This window comes from Polypterus senegalus, chromosome 8 (assembly GCF_016835505.1).
Source record: "Polypterus senegalus isolate Bchr_013 chromosome 8, ASM1683550v1, whole genome shotgun sequence".
Taxonomy (NCBI): Eukaryota; Metazoa; Chordata; class Cladistia; order Polypteriformes; family Polypteridae; genus Polypterus; species Polypterus senegalus.
Window position 1 is genome coordinate 2,209,546 of NC_053161.1, and position 26,637 is coordinate 2,236,182.

Here is a 26,637-nt window from a genome sequence, read left to right on the forward strand (position 1 = left end):
AGACCCCTGTTTCTTTTTTGGGATCTCCTTTTTAATCTGGGGCTGGTCCACAGTTTGGGTCTCTATGAATAAAAGAGAGCCCTTTTACTGTCTGCACCCCCTTCGACTTATGAATGACCAGTGGCGGTGTCTTTAGAACCGCATTGCCCTGGAAGACCGCACTATCCACCTGCTCCAGCTCGATCGATCCTTCCCCTGCCCACTCAGTCATTACACACACATCTTTTGTAGGGTTCGAGGTTACTTCGTACCCGCTACTAATAAATCACGGGCCCTTTTCACTCTGCATCCCTCTATTATGTACGGTACGGGTCTCGCTTACCTGTACCACTGACTCAACAATTATGGGAGGCTCTCAACCAAATCGCCACAGGTAATCCTCTACCTTCTTTAAAGGTGCTTCGGCCGCTGCTCCCAGCATCTCCACAATTTTCTTAATCGTTGTTGCAATATGAAAAAAACTACGTATGGGCTTGAGTAGTTTCTCGAGTTCCCGCACGTCCACAATGTTATTTAATTCGACCGGAGGCAGGCTCAAACCATCATTTGCCTTACCTTCCGGCTGGGAGCCAATGAGCACGCCCGCTCCTGGCATGTGCTCGGTTGGGTTGCGCACAGGCTTCTGAGAATTGGAGTTCTCTTTTTCAGAGGACCGGGTCGCCATCTTTGGCTGACGGCGACCCGCCTGTATTAATCTCCCCCTTCCCTTACCGGAAAGTCCAAGTCTGTCTTCTTGTGGGCGAAGTTGAAAGCAACAGTACGCAGACCTTCTCCTTCCCACAATTCATCGGGATGGGTGACGTGTCCTTCACCGGCACCCGACATGCGGAAGTCCTTTGTTTTGTTCTTCTGCCCGAATGAGAGTGCACCACCGTCTTTGGGATGTTCTCCTGCTTCTCGCAGAGCCTCCGGATGATCTTCTCCAAAGTATGTGCATGGGACAAAATATGTTATTTGAAGATGTTATCAATTAGTTCGCCAGCACATACCTCATTGTAGTTATCCTCATCCAGAGGCCTCTCTCGACCCGTGTAGCCTCTCCAAAGCTCATCCCGCGCGTCGGCCATGATGAGCATGGGACTTCCGCTTGGGCTGTTGCTCTGCTTTGCCATCTTCTTCCCCATAACGGACTTCGTGAACGTGGGTTCTGGTGATTTTTCTCTGCATGTCGTGACGCTGTCTTCTTGGGTTTCTGTCCAAAAAAATTTCTTCCCAGGTCCTCTGCCAAACTGACGGCCAGAGAATCCTGCCAACAATGCCACTGTGACAAATAGGGGGTGCTGTCGTCCCCTTCAACCCTCCGCCCAGATGCCAGACACCAGATAAAAGTCCAAATGATGGATTTATTAATGCAATAAAGTGCACAAAGCACCCTCCACTCCACAATACTTATAAACAATAACAATACAATAATCAATAAACCAATCCTCCACTCCTAGACGCGTTGTCACCCTTCCTCCCAACTCAGCTCAACACTGGGGGATTTCCCACAGTCCTTTATAGTCCTTGACCCAGAAGTGCTTCTGATCCCTCAGTCCATGTGATTACCCAGCACTTCCGGGTCAGGTGAAAACTCCTCTTTTTCTTCAGCCCGGAAGTACTTTATTTCTTCCATCCTCTTGACAGGGAAGTACTTACAGGCTATACAGAGAATACAAATCCTTGAGCCTCCCTGCAGCGTCCTCTGGTGGCCCCCATGGTATTCAGCAGGGCTGTAAAGGAAAACCCCAAGGTCCATGATGCCCTGCTGGAATTTGGGGCATCTCCACGTTGCAGGGAGGGCTCCACCTGCCGGCTTGGGGTATTGGCCGGAATAAGCTGCCGGCCATAGTCCACACATGCTAGAGTAGCTATTAGAAACTGGATAAATTGTGACCATGAAATGATAGGGTCATATCTGCCCAGCTTTGGTGAGCCTGTGTGCACTGCAGCTTTCTGTTCTTGGCTGACTTGAGTGGAACCTGACGTGGTCTTTTGCTGTTGTAGCCCATCTGCCTCATGGTTCAATGTGTTGTGCATTCTGAGATACTTTTCTGCTCACCACAGTTATACAGAATGGTAATCTAAGAAACTATAGCCTTTCTGTCAACTCAAACCAGCCTGGCCATTCTCCTCTGACCTCGCTCATCAACGCAGCATTTCCTTCTGCACCACTGCTGCTCATTAGATTTTTGTTTTTCCCACCATTCTAATTAAACTCTATAGAGGCTGCTGAGGGTGGATATCCCAAGAGATCAGCCGTTCCAGAAATACTCAAATCAGCCTGTTTAGCATCAACAGTCATGTCATGGTCAAAGTCACAGAGCTCACATTTCCTCCCCATTCTGCTGTTTGATGTGAACATCAGCTGAAGCTCCATGAGAGGCTGATGAAAGGTTTGCATGGATAAGCTTCTGTACGTGTTCCCAATAGGCTGCTCATTTATTGTATATTGGGTATATAACTTATTTGTTTTAAAAGAAGAACATGTGCACATTTAGCATTAAAGCAACACCAGTGTACTTCTACTTTTAATGGCAGGCTGATATTACAACTCATTTCAAACCTATGGCTCTGTTTTGTTGTTCTTTTTTTATACTTCATTTCTCAAAATTGCTTTAATCTAAATTGAAAATAATTTGAATATATCAACAGCCAAATACTGTGGAAAATATTGTAAAAATTAAATTTTCATTTCTTAATGTGTTAATGACCTCATATACTTGAATGATGACCAGGTTAAGTTTTTCCATGTGAAATGGGGTGCTGGAACACTTCTTAAAATAATTCTAAATTAAGAGGCCTCGGATGAACAGTTTGTCAAAGCCAAAGTCAGCTTAGATGAGACTTTCCTAATTCCTACTCTGTTGTATCTCTGCAGGACTTGAGCTGTGGTCGCACTGGTCTGCATTTGGCTGTGGAGGTACAGAGTGCTGAACTTGTGAAGCTGCTGCTCAGTCAAGGGGCAAATGTGAATGCAACCATGTATTCTGGTTACACGCCACTGTATAGTGCCCTCTACAGACCCAGCGAACTAATACGCACAATCCTGAGGGAGCATGGAGCTCTGGAGCCAGAACCTGAACTTGTCTGGGATGAAGATGAATCTGAGCAGTCAGATGAGGAAGAGGAGGTGAGTAGGGAGAAGAGAAGGTGCTGGAATAAATTGAGTCAAAAAAGAGTAAGCTCTGAAAAAAAAAAAAATCCCTTGTAACCCAGCAGGAATTACCTGCAGTGAAGGGAGTGAAGCTAGATTTTATCATGCATGATGCTAACACAAGTCTTTCTTGAATTACAGGAGGAGTTTGATGATCTGGTCATTAATGGACATCCCGTTGTGTAGAAGAGACTTCTGTAAAATGGCCCCATTGACTCTCCAGATCGTGCCAATATCCAGACGCTGGAAATAATGCTTTTTTTTATGTGTTATGGGGTTCAGGACTAAATTTAGAAGAGGAGAGGATGTGGTCTACCACAATAGCCTAGTGGCAAGTGTATTGACTGAGGACACTGTAGTATTAGGTGGTGCCATGTGCTACTGGGTGCTACCAGGAATTATATCACTGTGGCTTGCAGTTCATTGGCTGCTCTGCATCTGTGCCCGAGGAGTTGTGGAGTAACCACATGCCTAATTTATTGTGATTCCTTGACCTCAAGGGACATCTCACAGTATGTATATATAAAGGTCAAAATTGTTTGCTGTACATGTTAATGTCTGTACTCCATGTTTTTAGAATTTTGCGTACATGCAGCCCACCTGGGCATAATATTGTGGCATATGCAGTAGCTGTCTGTGCTGGACCTGAACTACATGTCACCTGAAGGGAAAGCACTACCACCCCCCTGGAGAGTGACACCATGGATGGCTTGTTCACTGCACAACATAATTGGTTACCATTATTACATTTTGGAGAAGCCCAGGATTTCTGCAGCCCCTTGAAGCTGATTATCGATCTGGTGGATTGGCTGTATTGTCCAGTTGACTCAGTGTATTTTTTTTAAATGCCACTTAATGTAATTATTTCATGATTTTGAAGATCTTGTCTTTTTTTGCCTGTTTTATGAAAACCATACTTGTGCAGCTACTATCTTTTAAGCTTAACGCTGCTTAAAAAAATGCCAGCTAGTGTTCTCATGATTCATTTGTACGTCCTTTGCAGTTGGTTGGTGGCGAATATTGTAGTGAAGCAGAGACTTGTACTTTGAAAGGCAGCAAAGTATCTAAAAATTGTGAGGACGGGGGCCAGTGTAGTGTTTGTAGGGCCAGACATGTTACTAGGAGCTCACTGATGTGAATGTCTGTACCCAGAATGAAGTACTTAATAAATCTGTTTACTGTCTAGAGCAGTGTGCCGTTTTTAGTGATTTGTCCAGTACTGTCTTAAACAATCTTGTCAAACTGTTAAAGTTTGTCTTGCAAAGAAAGATGCAGCCATAAAAGTTAAAAAGTACTATTGTTGTATTGTTTTATTTTCAGTCAGGTAAAATTTGGAAATGACAGAATCTCTACTCCCGTTCAGCAATCGCCACCAAATGGCTTTCAATTTTATCTTCAGTCAGTATCCTAGAGAAGGAAAAAAAAAAAAGATTTTGATGCATTAAAGTCTTTACATGAAGATAAAGGTTGGTTTAGCCTTTTCTAGTTCTTAAGAGTACTTGTGAAAACTTAAAAAATTTAGCAATCTGAAAAAGAAGTTGAAAGACTGTTTCTCATACTGCAGTATACAGCGTTTTCACTACCACCTGTCACATTTGTAATTTGTGAACAGTTTCAGGAAAATAAAAAAGCACCAGCCAGAAATGTTTATAAATATATTTGTGTTGTATTGTTCCACTAGTGTATGAGAAGCATGTTTATCCTTTCAAAGGTGACAAAATGATGAGTAAAATCTAAGACAAGTTCATACAAAGGAAGATTCCGTTTGAATCACGACTGACAAAAAAGTAGCTAACAGGAAAGCAAGAAGTGAGCATCAAAGAGTTCTTCAGCACCTACGGCCCATCCGGGATGACTAAGATAACTACGGTAATTTTGCAGCCTGGTTTATTTAATTGAATCTGTAAAGATAGGGAAAATACTAATGTTGCTTGCCTCGTAGTTGGCAACTTCTGCTGAAGACGATCATTCTGCCTCAAGTTGCTGTTGGTCTAAAACCGTTGACAACTGAGGAAAGAACTTGAGCTCAAAAGCTCAAACCATGGAACAAGCGTTGCTATTTGATTCCTTCTGCATCACTGTAATGAGCCAACTACCTCACAGCTCAAACACACTCCTATCTTCTCAATCTACACCAAAGGAGATTGTTTTGACTGGCATGTTAGGTGAACTGGAGATTCTACTTTTCACTTTTGCCTTGCAGCAATGTTCCTGGGATCTTCAACAATTTGCTGTTGACACTTTAAATCAAAAAGGTATATTCAGAAAATTAATCAATGTTTTTTCCTTTGCCCAGGCAACTTTTGTATGCTCTTCATAACACATCTGTTTTTCTCTCTCATGATGTTGTTTAACAGATTTTTGTCTAATATGAATCACCCAATTATCAATGCTACTGTACTAGTTAAAAGATTGACATTTTTTTGAACATTCCAAATTGTGTAGGTTTTCTAATCCACAAAGATCACTTGTGCATGATATACTGAACTGGAACTGGAAAAAATGATATAAGGAATGGCAAAATACAAGAGAATATCCGGAGCAATGGCGGTTTGTAATGTGGGGTGCTTGAGTGCCAACCTCCCAAATATTTTAAAAACTCTACTCAAAATAATTAGGTAATGCAAAATAATCATGAAATAAATTTATTTGCACAATGTGCTTGGTGTCAGAGCATGTCAATATCCACTAAAAATTGGTTCTGACTTATATTTGTGTCATTGCTGTGTGAATACCTATATTTCCTGAGTAAAGGACGCTGGCCAAATCAGAGTGTATGTAAGTGTTTGATCTTTTGGCAAACAAGTAACCTGAGGCTGCCCTTTACTTAGTTGCGTTCAGATCCCACATTTATTGGCATTAAATTAGTGTAGATTTAGTTTTGTTTTTTTTTTTTTAATCTAATGGACAGTTGTTAATGCACTATTTCAAGTTCACACCCACCATTACTGTAACTACAGATGAGTGAGTGCGACTTCACAGAGATGGGAACTTAAGAAATCAACGAAAATTGTATTATTTCTTTAATAAAATACCCCTTCATAAGTCATTCACTTGAAGAAAAAACAAGATAAAAGAGCTTGGACTTGACCAACCTGACTTAAGAATTCAGCAGCAGGCAAGTGATTGAGGACGAGCTAACACACAAAACTTCTTCCTGCTCTTGTTATGAGAAACGGAGTAGTGTCTTTTTTTATTTTGCTTTCCCTGTTTGCTGTTTCAAAGTGTTGAAGACCAACGGGTTTACGAGACCTAAAGCATCTTTCTGAAAAATGCAAGCAGCATGAAAGGAGGAGCCACAGTCATCTAGAGTCGTGTTTATCAAGCATGTGGTGCACAGCACAGTGGTGCGCCATAAGAGCTGCCCAGGTGTGCAGTGGAAATAATAGTGTAGCATACCTGGGTCTGAAGCTGAGAAAGACAACTTTCTTGGGTGGTCAAGATTTGTCTGAGGAGGACAGGACTGCCTGGCATAAAAACAGCTCTGTGATCTCTATGTTGCAGACACAGCACTTAGAGCTAAGGTTCCCAACAGGGGCAGTACTGCTCACCGGTGGGCTCTGAAGAAATCTAAGGGGGCATTTCTGGTCCAAGACATATTAAGGGGGCATTGAGGACCAGCCTCTGCCACCTTGGGCAATACTCGCAAGAACGCGCTGAAAAGTTTGATTAATACTAAAAATCATTGAACGCATGTTTTAACCAATTATTCTAAATGTCCAATAAGAAAGACCCATGCGTATTAAATAGTAGGTGAAAAGTAGGTGGTACATTACATTTACAAATTTGCACAAGTCATGCATTCTCAGATCATGCAAGTCCTTACAAGATTAACACATGTGCAGAGGACTGAATGTATGCATGTTTTGACAGGTTAATTGAACATTACTTTAAATACGTGAGAAGTTTTGTTTTTTTTTTAATCAATACCAGGTTCTTTCAGAATTTGTTCAGAGCAAGTGTAAACCTAAAATTACAGTGCAGTACCTACAGATAACATTCAAAGGAAAACTTACGTGGACCTACTTATTAAAAACTAGGGGGCTTCTCCCCCTGTTCGCTTTGCTTGCCAACCCCCCCAGCCTGCACTACCCGCCAGCCACTTTGCGTCTCTGCCGCTCACGTATGTCGATTTCACTTTCACCAAACAACAACAAATCTCACGGATACGCCTCTTCATTGGGAAGAGACACTACTTTTCCCTGATGGCAGCATGAATTAGATGATCTACAAGTCTTCCATCATCATATTTAGCCAAAAGAGAATTTAGCATGGTCAACAATCTATTAACAAAGAAAAGAAACATTGTCAATAGTGGAATGCAGCAATTTAAGATTGCTGATGACAAAAATGGCACCAAACATTGAAAAATTAGTGTCATCACACCAAGCTCAGCCCACTCACTAATTCACTAATAATATTATATTCATTTTTTTAATAATATATTTTTTTAATCATACTTTGAGCACTATACCAATATTGTTAATATCTTCTAATAAAATAATTTTTAAAATATGTCATTGTTTTTCAATATATAGTGTAGTATAGTTCACCCAATTGCTACTGAATCTGAAAAAGTGGGCTCTGACCCAAAAAAGGTTGGGAACCTATGACTTAGAGCATTTCAGACACATCTCCAGGCTGGTAGAGTCCTTCTGCCCTGGGGGTGTAGTTGCCCGTGAGCCTCACAGTGCTAGAGGATAGTGGGCATATAAGTTGCCTCTGAGGCAAAGAGGGGTGGGGATAAGAGTGAAGCAGCTTGGAGATGCCACCAAAGTGCTCACTAAGTGCCTTGTCTGCGAATGCTGATCTCAGAGCTGTTTTTTTTACCAGCTTCTCTGTTAGTCCCACCTCTTCAGGCAGTTGAGCACATGTATCATACAGAATGTACAGTATGTGGTTAGTAAGATAGTGGTGTGCCTTGGGATGATTTTAGTTACAAAACGTGCCACTACAGAAAAAAAAAAACTGGGAATCACTGATATAGACCATAGTAAGGTAGGCTAAGTGAAATGACTCGATTTAATTTGAAAGTAATTGAGAAATTTCAGGCCTGGAGGAAAGGAGGGCAAAATTTATGTTCAAGGAAACTTCAGTATCCTGATCGTAAAGGCAGAATAAGATTTAGGTTGGGCTTGTCCTGTGGGTGTAGTACAACACAGGGTGGTGGGGAAAATTATGTTTTAAGATGTGGGGGTCTATGGATCTTACAATGTGAATTTGTGCCCAGGTAAGGTACGCCTAGCAACCTTGCATAGGAATGGGCCGACTGGCAGCAAATGTAGAATAAAATTAGGATGTGAATGACTCTGCGGGTGTGGCAAATGATAAACTGGGATGCAAAAAAAATTAGAGGACTAATGATTGTATGATGTGGATTTATGGCATGCAGTGGAAATGGCCAAGGAATGGGCACTCAAAGGCAGAATTAGATTTGGATTGGACTTATGCTATGGATGTGTTATTGGAAGATTATGGGGGGAGGGGTAGGTGTGGACATTATGGTATGAGTTTTGGCAGAAACAGGGAACTGGGCAAGTTGGTAGATGATTGGGCAATTTAGAGACTGGTGTAGTATAAAATGTGGGTGGCAGACACACCTGTTCCTTTTCACATCTATAGGACGAGTTATGGGAAGAACAAGGGCACTATGGCTATCACAGACTGAAGTTTTGAAGCACAGTAGAAATGAAAACCTGACATCAGATTGGGCAGCATGATGGAAAAGTGTATAACACATTTTAGCCTGGATTTGTCCCATGGGTCTGGTACTGGACAGAACAAGATGTGCATTGGCACTATGATGAGGACCACAAGAGCATGTAGAATGACCAGAGAGAGAGAGGTGGGGAGAGAGATGTGAAAGGCACTTTATAATAGGTTAGTGCTGCTTCAGTTTGTTCCCCCAAAAAACTGTGCCCATGCCCAAATTTTTTTCACCAGCCACCACTGGACCTGAGTAAAGTTGAAGACTGGCAGTAGGGTAGGGCAACAGTCAGCGATCAACAGGCTGGTGATTCACCACTGGCCATTGAAGCACTTGGGCAAGTCAGTTATCTGTTATGCGGACAGCTTGATTGCTGGTAAAGTAAAATGGGATTAAGATAGAGAAAAGGTGAAATGCTGAGACAATATGAGATCTTACAAAAATCCATCCATTTTCCAACCTGCTGAATCCAAACACAGGGGTCTGCTGGAGCCAATCCCAGCCAACACAGGGCACAAGGCAGGAACCAATCCTGGGCAGGGTGCCAACCCACCGCAGGACACACACTAGGGCCAATTTAGAATCGCCAATCCACCTAACCGGCATGTCTTTGGACTGTGGGAGGAAACCGGAGTGCCTGGAGGAAACCCACGCAGACACGGGGAGAACATGCAAACTCCATGCGAGGAAGCTGCGCCACCGTGCCGCCCTCTTACAAAACTGATCAATATAAATAACATAAAAGAAAGTGAGTATGTCTGACAAATCCAAAAAGAAGGATTAAAGTTTCTTGTGCTGAATAAACAAGGAGGGGAAGCAGAACACAAGATAAAGCTTGGTTTAGCCATGGTTACCTGAATTTTGGTTTGTCTCTAGTGACGACAGCAACTTCAATCTCGCTTGACTTAAAGTCCAGTGAAAGGACAGAAGACAGGCACATTATTGCAAGCTACAAAGAAACAAAAAGAGAAGTTAATAGAAATAAAAGGACTAAGCTGGACTGATGTTAATTGTGTTGCCGGGCAGTCCACTGAGATTTACCTCAACTGTGGTATTAAAGGTCAAATTCATTTTTTTGCGCATTTTCTTCTCAAGATAGCCATTGGCTTCAGTCTGCTTCACACCTACACTAGTCGCCTTGTACCCACAGTAGTAGCCAGCTGGGTCACACTTCAGAAGCATAGGACCAACTTCGTTATCAATAGCTAGGAGAATCATACCTACAGAACCAGACAATTATGTATTACATACTGTCAATATGTACAATAATTCCAAAACTTCATCTGGTTACGTTCACTTAAAGCCAAATACAACAAATGTGCATTTCTGTCAGAACAATGGCCATGAGACTGTATGCTGTTTCAGTCTATGAAGGTCTCATTTTAAGAGTGAATTGCCTGCTGTTGAGGATCTACTGCTGGCAGCTGCTACAATTTAGCAGTGACAGATAAGTGTTTAGATAGCACTGAATGATGGCAGCTAAATTATATCTTTAAGGACAGTGTGCCTAATTTGGACTTTTCATTCCTTTTATTTCAGGGAACCATAAAACAGATTCAGTATTAGCAAGGGGAAAAACGAGAGCAATTTTCTAAAAACCTTGTAGAGGTTACAAAAATATCCTGATTTCCTTTCCACAGTTTAAAAAGAACATTTTTGCACTTACATAAAACAAAAGCTGAACTTTGTTCATCATTTAAAATACTGTATTGGATGTGAGAGGTCTTGAAGTGAACTACTCCACTCTTACCCATCTTTTAAAGAAAATTTGTAGCCAGCATTGGTGAAACCATACCAAGGAACCATTCCCTTACTTTAAAAGAGATTTTTGTAAGTTTACTTCTCTCCTTAAGTAGCACTGTCTCACAAACGTGTTTTGTGTACGGTTATTTTGAAAATGTTTTAATTCTGTTTTTCTAATGTAAAAAGGGATACTTGTAATTGTTTAGCTTTGTTTGCTTGGTGTTTAATGGCAAGTACTTCAGGCCCTTCAAGGATTCATTAGTTCAAACTGCAGTAAGTGCCATAAGCCACAGAAGTGCAAATAAATAATATTCAACAATCCTTACTGTTGAAAGCACAAAAGCTGCAATGCAAGGGGGTTTGTATGATTTTAGTCCGCAAAAAGTAGCCAGCTTACTGATTACAGAATAAATGTTCTCCTACATTTTTTCCTATCTTGGTAAGCTTTTTGAATAACTGAGTTGATTCTGCAATAATGAATTCATGTGCTAAGATATCAACGATGTGTAGTGTATGATGGAAACTGTGTCATGGCAGCAGTCTTTCAATTTCATACACATGTAACAGATCATTTATGAACGCATCACTGAAGAAAATATAATTGGTAGATTTATACTTGTATATTTAAACTTTTTTTTTAATACTTGTACATGTTTATGTTGGATCAAAAGGTGTACTGACTGAGCTGGATGTTTTGGCCATATGTGGTCTATACATATAGTGGAGAATTATAAGAAAGTAGAAAGTTTATTATAAATACTGCCCTAGCAGTTTTGCTTTAGTTGTAATAGTAAAACTATATCTCCCAAATATGAAAGATTTATTGTAGTTTAAAATTACATCTAAATGTTACAGGACACAGATTTTGGTGTCAATGGAGTATGAGCAATGATTCTAATAAGTTTGTTTCACTTAACAACCAAAACATCAGGGAATAATCGTACATAACAACATTGCTCACACTCCATTGACATAATTTGGGGGTGAGGAATAAGCAATCCTGGCAGCAACAGGCACTAGATAGGAACCAGCCATGGAAAGGGTTTTAGTCTGTTATAGGTCACACTCATATTTACGCCTTCAGGATATGGAATGAAAATCAGTGTATCATTAAAAAAATAAATAAATAGTAAAGTTTAAATTGAAAAACTGAACAAGTAAAGAAAACAAAAGGGCTTTGCGTATGTACATAAGACCTGGAAGAAGCACACGCAATGTATGTATGTTAATTGCATAGCAATGTTAAATTACAACATTGCAGCAAAAAACATCAAAATCTGCTGCCATCAACAGTGCTTGATGAATTTTACTCAAATTAAAAGATAAAACACTATGTTTCATTTTGCACCATTTGTATGCACTTGAGCTGATGACATAGTCTTGCTACAAACTCAATCAGAATGCCCACTTAGCACACATATATTAATGTATTCCAAAATTTCATTATTAATTTAAAATGCACTTTTTTCGTCTAAAGACTTCATGATAAGCACATCTGTTAAGCTTACATAAGAAATGTGACTACATCTATTGTTGGAAATACCTTAAATGATTCCCAAATAATGACAAAAGTCTAATTTCATAAAATGCATAACACAATGACTAACATACAGTATTTAGGTACATATAATCAGTTCAATGCCATGCACTGAACTGGCATCTCATCTACAAACAATTTATTTCTTTTGCCCACTGCTGCTCAGTAACATCCATCCATCCATTGTCTAACCCGCTGAAACCGAATAGGGTCACGGGGGTCTGCTGGAGCCCATCCCAGCCAACACAGGAACCAATCCTGGGCAGGGTGCCAACCCACCGCAGGACACACACAAACACACCCACACGCCAAGCACACTCTAGGGCCAATTTAGAATCACCAATCCACCTAACCTGCATGTCTTTGGATTGTGGGAGGAAACCGGAGCGCCCGGAGGAAACCCACGCAGACACGGGAGAACATGCAAACTCCACGCAGGGAGGACCCGGGAAGCGAACCCGGGTCTCCTAACTGCGAGGCAGCAGCGCTACCACTGCGCCACCGTGCCGCCGCTCAGTAACATGAACTGAGTAAATAAGAAAGAAAAATGATGTGTTGATGTATATTCAGTTAAATGCACTTCTAAAAAGATAATAACAAAGTAATTCAATTACGTAATTTCTAAGTGTTTTGCAGATAAAGTAAACCTTGTATTTAAAAAAAAAAATGTCACTGCAATTGCTTACAAGAAAGACTACTGTATAATATGATTCAAGCTAGCTTGTAGGTGCATTGTTTTTATTATTATTAAATGATTTTATTTAACTTGTCTCCTCTGTCTGTTTGTCTGGGTCAAATCTTGCAACTGATTTTAAACCCAGTTTTGGCAAAGCGGATTTCTTCAAATTTTGCATACGTGTTCAGTACTGATGACAGTACAATAATCAGTCAAAACCTATGCAATTACGTAACAAACTTCACTGAAATGAATGGTTATGTGATTCCAGTTAACGCACACACACAACAATGACAGGGAGAGAATATAGTGAGATATAGGAGCATACAAGTGAGAGACGCATCGGATTGCCCTCGCTTGCTTCTTCCAGTGAGTGGAGTGGGTAAATATGCATGCCGACTTTACTTGTTTACTAGTGAGAAGGAGTAGCCTTGATGATCACGGTGCACTAAGCTAGCAGTTCTGTCGTCGATTTTTTTTGCAGCGACAGAGTGCTAATCCCATACGAGCCTGAACAGAAAATTAGACACCAAAATATAATTCTTTTTAGTATTCAAATAATTCTGCAAAGAAGATATATTATGTAATACTTTTAAAGAAGCTTCCCATTCATGGAAAATGATTAAAGAAAAATCATTTGCAAAATACTCAAAAACTAAAAAGTAAAAAATAAAATATATAAATCTTTTTTTTTTAAGTAGAGTGATTTTATTTACTTTAGTTATAAATGCACTAGAAAGCATAAAATATTTCTTTCTTTAACCACAATTTTTATGGTTATATGTGACTAAACAACTTAGTCAAGTCAATTTAATAGCACCACCTTATTAATGCCTGTTACAGCTTCTGATACAAGTGAAACATTACACTTCCTAAAAACTACTATCCACTAAACAAGTTTTCTTGTTTTTGTAAACTGCTCCACTCCCACATGCATCATGTCCAAAACTGGAATCTGTCACTCAAGTTCCATTATGTCTGCCTAATTTATTCTAAACAAATAGTGGTTTAAAATATCTTGTTCCACGTCTTTATGTCAGATTTCACATTTATCACAAATTAGGTCATGTTGATAAGAAAATGTTTACATTTATAACCCCAAATCAGAAAGTTAGGATGGTATGAAAAATATGAATAAAAAACACAGTGATTGTTAAAGCAGGCAGCATGAACCCAAGATATTTCATCTTTTGTCTGGTCAACTTCATTCATGGGCAACACGGTGATGCAGTGGTAGCGCTGCTGCCTTGCAGTTAGGAGACCCAGGTTCACTTCCCAGGTCCTCACTTCGTGGAGTTTGCATGTTCTCCCCGTGTCTGCGTGGATTTCCTCCCACAGTCCAAAGACATGCAGGTTAGGTGCACTGGCGATCCTAAACTGTCCTTAGTGTGCTTTGTGCACTGGGATTGGCTTCAGCAGACCCCCATGACCCTGTGTTAGGATATAGCAGGTTGGACAATGACTGACTGACTTCATTCATTTCATTTGTTAATGTTCATCCATTCATGCATTTCAGCCCTCAACACATTCCAAAAAAGTTGGAACGAGGCAAATTACGGTCAATAATAAGGTAAAAAAAAAAATGAAATAATGATGTTCCAGATCTTTTTTGGAAGAAATGGACGCCGTGTGTTCCAGACCAAAGACAGAAAGGGCCATCCAGATTTATCAGCAACAAGTCCAAAAGCCAGGGTCTGTAATGGTATGGGGTTGTGTCAGTCTCTTGGCAAATGCAATGTTATACTTCTGTGATAGCAGCATTAATGCAGAAAAGTACATTGAGGTTTTACGGCAACATATGCTGCTTTCAAGAAAACATTTTTTCTAGGGACATTCAAGCCTTTTTCAACAAGACAATGAAAAACCATATTCTGCACACTGCAAGGACATGGCTGTGGAAGAAGAAGGTACAGGTACTGGACTGGCCCCAACAGAGAATGTGTGGAGAATTTTGAAACGAAAAATGCAACAACAACAACCCTGTACTGTTTTACAACTATTAAGAAGTGTTTGCAGGAAGAATGGGACAAAATAACACTTGAAATGCTTCATAGCTTGGTATCCTCAATACCAAAACATTTTAAAAGTTTTGTAAAAAGTAACGGCAACATTTCAAAGTGGTGAATGCTTTACTGTCTCAATGTTTTTTGGAATGTGCTGCAGGCCTGAAATACAGGAATGGATGTAAATTAATAAATAAAATGATTTTGACCATACAAAACATGAAATATATTTGGATAATACTGTCTGTAATTAAATAAAACTGCATTTTTTTTTTATTTGCATTTTCCATACCATCCCACCTTTTTCTGATTTGGGTTTGTATAATTCAAAGAAAAATTTATTTTTACTATCCAAAGGTTTACTATAGACTAAACACAATGGCAGACACAGCCCTGCAGTGTTAACTCTGCTGTCTCATAGTTTCTTGGACCAGAGTTAAATTTTTGGCCAGATCGCGGTCTGTGTGCAGCTTACATTTTTTTGTTGTATCCAAATCAGTTTTCTCCAAGTAACCCAATTTCTTACTTCCCAAAGTTATGCATAATAATCTTACAAGCACCTCTGAATTGTCCTGACATGGGTGTTGTTATGTACTTATGTACAACCTTTCACCTGTCTGTGTTGAGATTGGTGCCGACTCTATACAACATAATAATGGAAGATGTCCATCCATCCATCCCACTATATCCTAACTACAGGGTCACGAGGGTCTGCTGGAACCAATCCCAGCCAACACAGGGCACAAGGCAAGAAACAAACCCTGGGCAGGGCGCCAGACCACCACAGGGCACACACTAGGCACAATTTAGGATCGCCAATGCACCTAACCTGCATGCCTTTCGACTGTGGGAGGAAACCCACGCAGACATGGGGAGAACATGCAAACTCCACGCAGGGAGGAACCGGGAAGCGAACCCAGGTCTCCTAACTGCGAGGCAGCAGCGCTACCCACTGTGCCGCACTAATGGAGGATGTAATTTCAGAAAAAGTAGAGATGGTTAGTCTATAAGAAAAAAAAAACTCCATAAGCACAATTAGCAGTGTTACTGTCCTTCATGAAATATATTATTTGTCTTATCACTTGAACATTGTCCTAACAGACTAGAAATCCCAAATAACTTGGGTGAACACGCTTTTCCAGTAAATTACAAGCTCTTCCTGCAATACATTATTGGCTGTATAAAAGGTTTAAAATAATTTTAAGCATTCAATAACTATGCTACTTCACAAATATTACTTAACAGTTTACTAAAACCAGAAAGTTTGTTTTATCACAGCATTGCTGTTTTCTCAAATTAAAATGTTAGCTGTTAACTCAATGCTAGCACTTGAAAGTTGATGAGATGTTTGCTAATTCCAATTGTTTCTAACACCCATACTTTATAGTTTTTTTAACTGAACACTTTTAAGTCTCATTCACACCAGGAAAATACCCACTTACTGCAACCCAGTGGCCTCATTTCAGCATTCTGTGTATAAACTTGTGAAATGTCGGCCATGCGCTTGCAAAGTATGTCAGCTGGAATCTCATATCCATATTTGTATTTAAACTCTGCAGCTTCATATCGAGCTCTTTGTACCTGGGAGCGGCTGTCAGCTAGAAAAAAGAGAACAGGTTTAGGCAAGTGGCTGAATGCAGACATTCTCCTCTGGCACCGTGATATACTCCCCACCTGTCATCCCAGTCATTACACAACCGATGCGGCTGGTGAGCTGAAACATGTTGGTGAGTGTGCTTGGGTCCAGCAGCTTGTCCTACATAGAAAGAAACAGAATTTTGTGATTATTCTGTCTAAAGTTCACACTCACCTGAAATTCCCTCTAATCAACAATAAGATTGCATCTTTCGACAGTCCTGCAGTAATGTGTTCTAATCAGGGCGTGTCCCATTCCCTTCAGTCCATTTCTTAGTATAAGTCACATCTCATCATCATTTCGTCTTCTCAACCACTTTTCCTAGTGAGGGTTGAGGCCAAGCAGGTCAGCTCAGACTTCCTTTTCCTCCAGCTATAGATTCAAGCTGTTTCTGAGGAAATCCCTTGGCTTTCCCAACCAGCCAAGAGATATAATCCCTCCATCATGTCCTGGTTCTACTGCTGGGTCAATGCCCAGTGTGACATGCCTTAAACAGTGTAAGGAGGAGCTGTCTAGAGGGGATATCCTGCTGCCACTGCTCCAATCTGCTTGTCAATCTCATGCTCCCTTTTTCCATCACTCGTGAACAAGATTCCAAGACACCTGAACTACTCCAATAAGGCCACTTTTTCCTCCCTCACCTGGAGAGATCAATCCACTCTTTTCTGAGAGAGAATCCTAACCTCAGACTTGGAGGTGCTGATCCTCATCCTAGTCATTTCATGCTCATGAGCAAATGCTCAGAGCTAGGTCATCTGGAGCTTTGTGCTCCTGGTAGGGTCTCCATTAGGAAACAGGTCTGAGCTGAAAGGTCAAACAAACAATGGTTCACAATGCAGGTACAAGATAAAAAACAGTGTACTCTGCCTGTTATAGGGTTACTGGAACCCACTTCTAGAGCGGTGGCATCTGCTGGCGAGCACCTGGTGGTCAATCAACCTATATAACCTAGCCAGGGTCAGCCAAAACAGCAATGTTGAGCCAACTGTGTGGGCACAACCCGTACAAGATGAGAAATAGGGTTGGGTGCAATGCCAGTTTAAGGGTGGGCATAAGCAGGAAACACCCAGACCCTGGCAACGGAGACTCGCTTTGGGAACTTGGAACTACAAGTCTACATTCCTTAATCCTGTGATCTTTACTGTGTTCTGCTTTGGATAGGCCTATAACCGTAATCCTCACATTTGCACTATCACAGTATCTAATCAACCTTACCGGAACTTTTTTCTGCGTCACAGCCACAACACAGTCTTTTCCACGCACAGCCACTGTTGTCAGGCCACTCTGAGTAATTGCTTTGAAGGCATATTCTAAAGAAAAAAAAAGAAGCACAACTGAACATGTTTTTTTGGCTAAAATTTTAAACATTTCAGATTATAAAGAGTTAAGTATGAGAGTTAGCAATGAAAGACTGAAGAAAGAAAACCTCTGATTAATGAACAACAGTTCAAACTGTATTCCTAAACCATCCAACTATCCATTTTCCAACCCGCTGAATGCGAACACAGGGTCACGGGGATCTGCTGGAGCCAATCCCAGCCAACACAGGGCACAAGGCAGGAACCAATCCCGGGCAGGGTGCCAACTCACCACAGGACATTCCTAAACCCATTCACTGTTAAAGTGTTGGTTATATTCCAAATCACACAGCCAGTCTAGGTCTATTTCACAACTATACCACCTCATTTCCACTTATTGTACATGTTCAATCACAGTTCCAATCTAGGCCTTGACTTCTGTCACAATTCTAGTCTGCATCAAAAAAAATGTTGGTACCAGTACACTTTCTAAAACATAACATATATGGCAACATTAGGACACTGCTGCCTACAGAATATACAGTAAATTGATGTAAAGCAGTTTCCTGTCTAATTTTACTACCGCTATGCATATTTGGGCAGGTCTAAACACTAATTTGTTAAAGTAATCTTTTTAGCTGTCATTTTTGCATACTGGTATTTAAGTAAACAGATACTTTCACTACATTTGGTCTTTACTACAATACACTCAAGGTGTGTAAACTCATTTTTGTTGTAAAATTGTAGGAAAACAGTACAAACCATGCAACTGGGCAAACAGTGACAATTTACTATTTAAAATGTGGTGTATTCAACACAAATATAACTAGTTATTACACGCACCATTTTCCTGGTTCCCTACTTGTATTTTTCTGCTTTTTTTCTTACATAATATTAAAAGCATTATATATCTGCTGCAGTAATTCAGTTTATACTCACTTGAAACTAGGGACTATCACTATGGCATCAAAATCAATGTAGAACATGGAGACCAGTCCATGTCAGGGCAAAAATAAATAAAATCACACATGCACTGACAAGAAATAGTTACCAACTGACCCCACATTACTCTTTTTTTGTTTAAATTTACATCTACTCAAGGAAAAAGCACTTCATGCATTCTTCAGTATGTTAACTGCTCCTGTCCATCTATTGAATAACTAACTTTGATTACTGCCACGATTTCTTTGTACAAATACTAAAGACTTTTTATGTGAAAATGGAGCTATATAGACCCAGGAGTGTTGGACATTTGAAATACATGCAACTAAACACATTAAGAAAAGTTGGTATGTCAATTCTAGTTCATCCATCCACTTATATTTCTGCTTAATGGAATTCAGAGTGTGTAACTCAGTTTTCCATAAAGGTTGGATCAGAAATATTAAACAAATAGAATGTGTTTGGGGTACTTTAGAGAAAAAACAGAAGAGCAACAAGATAAACAAAAAAAGGAATAGTCTGTGTAAAGTCACTGACAGTTTCATACATATATAATACACTGTTTTGGATGAGATGCCAGTTCTACCATCCTGACACAGATTAGCTTTATAACTGAGGGAAGTGGAAGGCAACCACAAGTCCTACCTTACATTTTGACTTCTGCCACTTATGCAGGCCTTGGATAGACTGATTGGTCCTTTTATAATAGATGGGGGCAATTCTGACCCCAGAAATGATTCTGGGAGGCTTTTCAGAAGTAGTTCCTGGAAGAGGTTTAAAGACTCTTTCCAGTCACTAAACATCTGAGCTTGAAGTCAGTAGCACAGTGAAGACAAAGGCTCACATCATAGCAAGAGGAACAAGAGGAAACAGGGCAGGTGGGTAGGAAGAAGTACTTCTTAGGTTCTTGTCATAGACAGGTGGACCAGCCACCCTATAGATTTATTTGGAGATCTTTATTGTATTAGGCATGCACAAAAAGATTTATGATTTAAATTGAATTACTTACTTCCAGAGGACCGAACACCCGGTGTTATCTACTGCATTTTTGTTATTTTAACTGGGTTTGTGGTCATTCCATTTTTTTCACTCTACAGGCCACAACTGCCACAAAGTCAAGACAAACAAAAGTTGAAAACCAGCATAAAAGAATTCTGTCTTAAAAGGATATTTCCTTTATCAAAATAAAGTACAAAAAGTTACTAACTAAAAAAGGTGGTCAGTTCCCAAGCACAATTGACTACAGGTGTGCTTTATGGTTAGGCTGTTTGTGTCCTCCAGTTACCACTCTACAAAAACTAAGTATGGCCATAAACCAGATTCTTAAAACTATTTCAATGGCTTAAATTAACTTTAGAGCCAATTTAAAAATCTCCTTCTCACATACAGTATAAAGAAATGTGCCCACCATTTTATGCAAATGAATGCCGCAGGCAGAAGCTCAGTGGAAGAAGGAAAGTTTGGCAAAGCTCAAAGATGTAATATAAAATACATACAAATTCAAAAGGGGGTGATTGTTCGGGTTGTCCCCCATGGATTGTTAAGCTCACTTACAGTGCATCTGGAAAGTATTCACAGTGCATCACTTTTTCCACATTTTGTTATGTTACAGCCTTATTCCAAAATGAAGTAAATTCATTTTTTTCCTCAGAATTCTACACACAACACCCGATAAAGACAACGTGAAAATAGTTTACTTGAGATTTTTGCAAATTTATTAAAAAAAAAATTGAGAAAGCACATGTATATAAGTATTCACAGCCTTTGCCATGAAGCTCAAAATTGAGCTCAGGTGCATTCTGTTTCCCCTGATCATCCTTGAGATGTTTCTGCAGCTTAATTGGAGTTCACCTGTAGTAAATTCAGTTGATTGGACATGATTTGGAAAGGCACACACCTGCCTGTATAAGGTCCCATAGTTGACAGTTCATGTCAGAGCACAAAGCAAGCATGAAGTCAAAGGAATTGTCTGTAGACCACTGAGACAGGATTGTCTCAAGGCACAAATCTGGGGAAGGTTACAGAAAAATTTCTGCTGCTTTGAAGGCCCCAATGAGCACAGTGGCCTCCATCATCTGTAAGTGGAAGAAGTTCGAAACCACCAGGACTCTTCCTAGAGCTGGCCGGCCATCTAAACTGAGCGTCGGGGAGAAGGGCCTTAGTCAGGGAGGTGACCAAGAACCTGATGGTCACTCTGTCAGAGCTCCAGAGGTCCTCTGTGGAGAGAGGAGAACCTTCCAGAAGGACAACCATCTCTGCAGCAATCCACCAATCAGGCCTGTATGGTAGAGGGGCCAGATGGAAGCCACTCCTTAGTAAAAGGCACATGGCAGGCCGCCTGGAGTTTGCCAAAAGGCACCTGAAGGACTCTCATACCATGAGAAACAAAATTCTCTGGTCTGATGAGACAAAGATTGAACTCTTTGGTGTGAATGCCAGGCGTCACATTTGGAGGAAAGCAGGCACCGCTCATCACCAGGCCAGTACCATCCCTACAGTGAAGCATGGTGGTGGCAGCATCATGCTGTGGGGATGTTTTTCAGCGGCAGGAACTGGGAGACTAGTCAAGATAAAGGGAAAGATGACTGCAGCAATGTACAGAGACATCCTGGATGAAAACCTGATCCTGTGCGCACTTGACCTCAGACTGGGGCGACGGTTCATCTTTCAACAGGACAACAACCCTAAGCACACAGCCAAGATATCAAAGGAGTGGCTTCAGGACAACTCTGTGAATGTTCTTGAGTGGCCCAGCCAGAACCCCGACTTGAATCCGATTGAACATCTCTGGAGAGATCTTAAAATGGCTGTGCACCAAAGCTTCCCATCCAACTTGATGGAGCTAGAGAGGTGCTGTAAAGAGGAATGGGCGAAACTGGCCAAGGATAGGTGTGCCAAGCTTGGGGCATCATATTCAAAAAGGCTTGAGGCTGTATTGCTGCCAAAGGTGCATTGACAAAGTATTGAGCAAAGGCTGTGAATACTTATGTACATGTGATTTCTCAGTTTTTTTATTTTTAATAAATTTTCAAAAACCTCAAGTAAACTTTTTTCACGTTGTCATTATGGGGTGTTGTGTGTAGAATTTTTAGGAAAAAAATGAATTTAATCCATTTTGGAATAAGGCTGTAACATATCAAAATGTGGAAAAAGTGATGCACTGTGAATACTTTCCAGATGCACTGTATATACATATACTCTGAACAACAGTGTATGGGACTACAGTCACTTGGTAATGAAATACATGCAATATTACAGAGAACTAAGGTGTCCTCTTGAAGGTCAGATCGCTCCAATTCGCAAAGCAGAAACTGGGAAGAATTGGTTCAGCAAATTGTCCGACTTCAAGCCCTGGATACAACACAAGCTGAAAGTGACAGAATCCCTTGGTAAGTTTAAACTTTGTGTAGCTCAGTAAAGAGAAAAACATGAATTGAACTCACACACTAGTGTTTTACTTATGGACAATTGTATGTAGCATGTTCAAGGGTAAGGAACTCTGGTAACCTAGAAATATTAGGCCCTGGTAAAAAAATAACAATAATAATAATAAATATTGTGTACAGAATCATACTCAGTTACATAGTACTTATGATATATCCAGTTAACTGACACCATTATAACCAAGGCCCATTCTCTTAGGAAATTTCCTGGGAGAAGCCAGGTAACACACCTAGTCCTTTAAATAAAGAAACAAGACTCATTATTTTAGTATAGTGTACTTTTGTTGGAGCTGCTGTTGGATTAGATAGATAGATAGATAGATAGATAGATAGATAGATAGATAGATAGATAGATAGATAGATAGATAGATCTTTATTTGTTACAAGGAGAAACTTCTAATGCTCTCTTATATTTTTGTAATTAGTTAACAAGAATCTTTTTTTTCATTTGACAATACTGCACTGTTTTGATTTTCTTTCCCCTCACTGTCTATGCGGGCACTTCAGCTGCCTTGGTATAAATGTATCATCTCAAATGATGGAGCTGTCTTCTATCTGAATGAAATTGTCATCATTTGTTTCCAAAATAGTCCTTTACACATGGCATTATACTTATTTTTGGTGTCTGTTACATTTATTTTTCATATTATATTTATAGGGTCGGCTCAGATGTGCCATGGTAGTTACAGTAAGGGTATAAGGTTTCACGTCCCAGGTCCTCCCTGTGTGGAGTTTACGTGTTCTCCACATGTCTGCACTGTCCAAAGACGTGTAGGTTAGGTGAATTGATGATGCTAAATTGGCCTCTGTGTGTGTGTGTTGGGTGTTTGCCCTGCAAAGAGCTGGCACCCTGATCAGGGTTTGTTCCTGCCTTGTGCTAGCTGGGATAGGCTCCAGGCAGCCCACAACCCTTGTCTGGATTAAGCGGGTAAGTAAATGACATATTTACATTTAGCTTTTACCAAAATTGGCTTATACATTCTAAATACAACTAAACTGAATTAAACTGATAAGACTACTGCTATGATTAACCTTTTTCCAGTGAAGTCTGCACAGGATAAATCAAGTTCTGAAAAAGAATGGATTGCTGACTGACAGATTGATTGACATTATTCAGGACTGCCCTTAATTCCATAATGAATGCTTCCTAATTCAATCTTTGCACTGATTGCAAAACGTTAAAAATTATTACAGAAAAGCTCCTGAGACATTAAGGGATTAGTTAGTGTTAATATGTCCACAGCATATCATAAATGTCAAAACATGCACAAATCTTTCCCAAAGATGAAAATGTATAATAGTGCTACAATGTTGTGCCTTGTGCAGTGCAGCTTGGTCCCTTGCCTGAATTAAAACTCACAACCTTGCACTGATCAGCCTAATCACAAACCTGGGAAAAACCATCATTCCTTCTTAGTAAAAAGATTAGCCTGAGAAGCTATGGTCACTCAGGGTAGGGCATAGTAGAGAGGTCACTGTGCTGCTTAATGCATCGAGCTCACACATTATAAACAAGAAAAAAACTAGGGAAAACAGACAGATAAAAGACACAACAGTTTATAATTGAGAGAAACATTAAATAATTATTAATGCCTGGTGCATTAAAGCTAGTATTCTTCACTTCTATGGGCCTCTCTGTATGTCTTGTGTCCATCCTCCACCTTCAAGACAAATCTTATCTCTCTTTCTCTATTTTTTGTTCTTGATTTTGGAATTCATTTCACAAGTGGGTCTTCTTTTGCAAAGTGTCAGACCCAGTTTTTCTGGCATCATGTTTCCACTCCTGCCATTTCTACCACTTCCTCTTTTGTTCTGTCAGCAAACTTAGTCTCAAACAGGAGAGATACAATGCAAAATCAATTAGTCAAGCCTAATTAAATACCCAAACACCTATTTGTATTCTTGCAGATTCTTCCAAAATCCTCTTTTATATTCTATACCCCTGTCCCATTGAAGGTTACACTACACACTATACTGCTGTCACTGCTTATAATTCTTCTCATGGCCTGCAAAATTCTTGCTAAACAGGAACACATTGTACAAAACTGGTGGTAAGTAAACCACAGCTCCTCTTGAAGCAATATTATGCTAAAAAGGAAAGAAAATGATGCAATTGCTGCTCCTCGGAAACAGATGAGCATGTGCACTTCTGTAGATCTATCAAGAAACTGACATAATGGGCTATTTTGTTTACAAGAACAGATTGGTACAACAAGGAGTATAAAATAGCTCATACTGCAAACTGAGACAAAAACAAACGATTCTGAACTGCCGAAGATCTGCTATTTCATTTCTTATTACATATGGACTTGCAGCTTTGCCCACACAACTTTGACCCTGTCTGTTTTGGCAATAAGGGACTTGTGTTTCATTGTTGATATAAAACCTAATGGAGGGCGGGGGTTTCAGTCGGTGTTTGTATACTAGACGTTATAAAGTAGTTGCACCATTCACCCTGGGGATGAGTCACGATAGACCTAACAGCAGTGACTCAACCGTACATTTTATGTCAGGAAACATATTATGTCAGGAAACAGACCAACCGTACATTTTATGTCAGGAAACAGATCAGGCCAAAGAAGGTGGGCGATATTGGGAAGCGTTGCAAAAAGCTAAAATAAACAATACTGGCCCGCTAATACGTAGCCGCTAAGAAGTTTATCAGGAGCTGTCGAGAAAATAGGCAAAAGTCGCATAAGTTTTCCTGTCGCCGGCCTTGATGGCCCCAAGCAAAGCTGATTTCCATTGTCTCCGTCGCCCTACTGAGATGACTGGCACTTTTTCTGACGTGCTGTTCTCCCTTCCTATCTGGGCATCACGCCCAAACACGCACTCCCGGCCAGTCGGACACTCACCTACTTGGTATAGCCTCCCTTCGGGAGAGAAAATGGTGATGTGCCGGTCAAAACCGGCGCTGGAGCCTCTCGACATGGTTCTGGGTGAAGATAAAAGCAGGCAACGCCGTTTAAGAGCTCCACTTTCACTTTCTCTTCGTTGCTTCGACACGCTGGCTGACGCGGGTGCCAGCCGGATTCCCGGTATTAACTGGAACTTCAGTGCAAAAAATCGCGGGACTGTGGCCAGGTGACCCGAGAGCTGCCAGCACCTGAACTTGGCGGATGGTCTAGCGGCTGTGCCTCGGAGACCGCGGAAGCGACATCTTTCTTTCTTTCTTTCTTTCTTTCTTTCTTTCTTTCTTTCTTTCTTTCTTTCTTTTCTGTTATGTCTGAGTGTATCTTTTCTGTTCTGTGTGAGTGTAATTGTTTCAGGGCAGATCACTTACACTACATCACTTAGTAGATTCCTTAGGAGCGATGTTATTATTAGAATATGGACGAGTCATTCTGAATCAGCCAAATACATCCAGTGCTATCGTGGCAGCCACCACTCAGCGTAAAAGGACTTGACAAATTTTGTTTCTTTTTCCGTAACTTGTGGGGTGCCCTGCCCAAATTGTCCGTCAGTGCAGTTCAGTACATCGGTGTAATTGAAGCCCAAGCCAAGGGCGCCCGGACGTTTGCATCGGCTTCTCAATCGTATATAACGCAATCAAACTGCACACTAGTGTGCGTTTAACACCGCGTCCACCTGCATAATCTAACTGAACAAAGTGTTCGGCACATACCACGCATTCCCCACACAATTAATATGATTGTTTGATTTGTTAAATCATATTAAGAACAGCACGGTGGCGCAGTTGTAACACTGCTGCCTCACAACAAGGAAGGCATGTTTCAAGAAGCAGGTCCTCTCTGTGTGGAGTTTGCATACTCTTCCTGTAAGCGTGTGGGTTCATTCCTGTGGTCAAAAGACATTCTAAATTGCCCGTGTATTTGATGCATGCTAGGATAGGTTCCAATCCCCCTTTACAAACCTGCCCAGGATGTGGCACGTTTAGAAAATGGATGGATATTATATTTTAGCCTTCTAGTTAGGGGGCTCTATCCCGGATTGTTCGCTGCCTGTACAGGACCTGGATGTAGTGGGTGTGAAAACGGATGAGTAGATTGTAGAGTCCTGTAATTTATTAAACATTGCACAACATGATCTTGTATATTTAGGACACCCACCGTTTCAGATATTTTGGATGAGGACTGAAAAACTCTAAAACTACTTTTAACAACATGAAAAGAAACGTAACTTAGTTAAAATTGGGAACTTGGGATGGGTGGCTTGCAGTGAAATAGTTGCCAACTCCAAACTGGATAGGACTGTTGCAACAATGATGTATCTTAAAACAGTGACAAGAGATGTCCTGAATATTTTACATTACTAAGTGTAATTTATTTTTAAACTATTCATTAAACTATTGTAATAAGAAAACACCTTAGGGAAACTTGAAATTTAATTTTTCAACGATTGACAATACTTGATTTACTTTAAATGTAACCACCATATACAGTATTATACTGTTTACATTTGCTGTCATACATCAGTGGCATTGTATTGAGCTTTTGTTCACAAATACACATTTTGCCCCATTATTATGATATTAATAATAATAAAAAAACAACCT

General features: G+C 40.4%; 2 protein-coding genes across 2 annotated transcripts in view; one reads left to right on the forward strand and one right to left on the reverse strand.

Annotated features, from left to right (window-relative positions):
* The window catches only part of nfkbib (nuclear factor of kappa light polypeptide gene enhancer in B-cells inhibitor, beta), a 43,512-nt gene extending 39,082 nt beyond the window's left edge, over positions 1–4,430 (forward strand). Inside the window, exons 5-6 of the mRNA XM_039760600.1 lie at positions 2,861–3,112; positions 3,278–4,430. Of these exons, the coding sequence (XP_039616534.1) occupies positions 2,861–3,112; positions 3,278–3,322 (297 nt within the window). The 3' untranslated portion in view covers positions 3,323–4,430. The remainder of the gene's footprint in view (positions 1–2,860; positions 3,113–3,277) is intronic.
* Positions 4,429–25,744, reverse strand: LOC120533701 (proteasome subunit alpha type-6-like). The gene is made up of 7 exons (XM_039760601.1): positions 24,977–25,744; positions 17,654–17,748; positions 16,477–16,558; positions 16,245–16,400; positions 9,885–10,063; positions 9,698–9,792; positions 4,429–4,543 (listed from the first exon to the last, which is right to left on the reverse strand). Exons 1-7 carry the CDS (start codon positions 25,050–25,052, stop codon positions 4,486–4,488), a joined length of 741 nt encoding a protein of 246 aa, XP_039616535.1. The 5' UTR covers positions 25,053–25,744; the 3' UTR covers positions 4,429–4,485.
* Between the last annotated feature and the right edge of the window lie 893 nt (positions 25,745–26,637).

Coding starts and splice junctions, on each gene's coding strand:
- LOC120533701 (XM_039760601.1), bottom strand. CDS start 25,052: ATGTCGAGAGGCTCCAGCGCCGGTTTTGACCGGCACATCACCATTTTC. Junction 17,749..24,976: donor AGGGAGGCTATACCAAGTAG/GTGAGTGTCCGA, acceptor TTTTTTCTTTAG/AATATGCCTTCAAAGCAATT. Junction 9,793..9,884: donor CCTTTAATACCACAGTTGAG/GTAAATCTCAGT, acceptor GTTTCTTTGTAG/CTTGCAATAATGTGCCTGTC.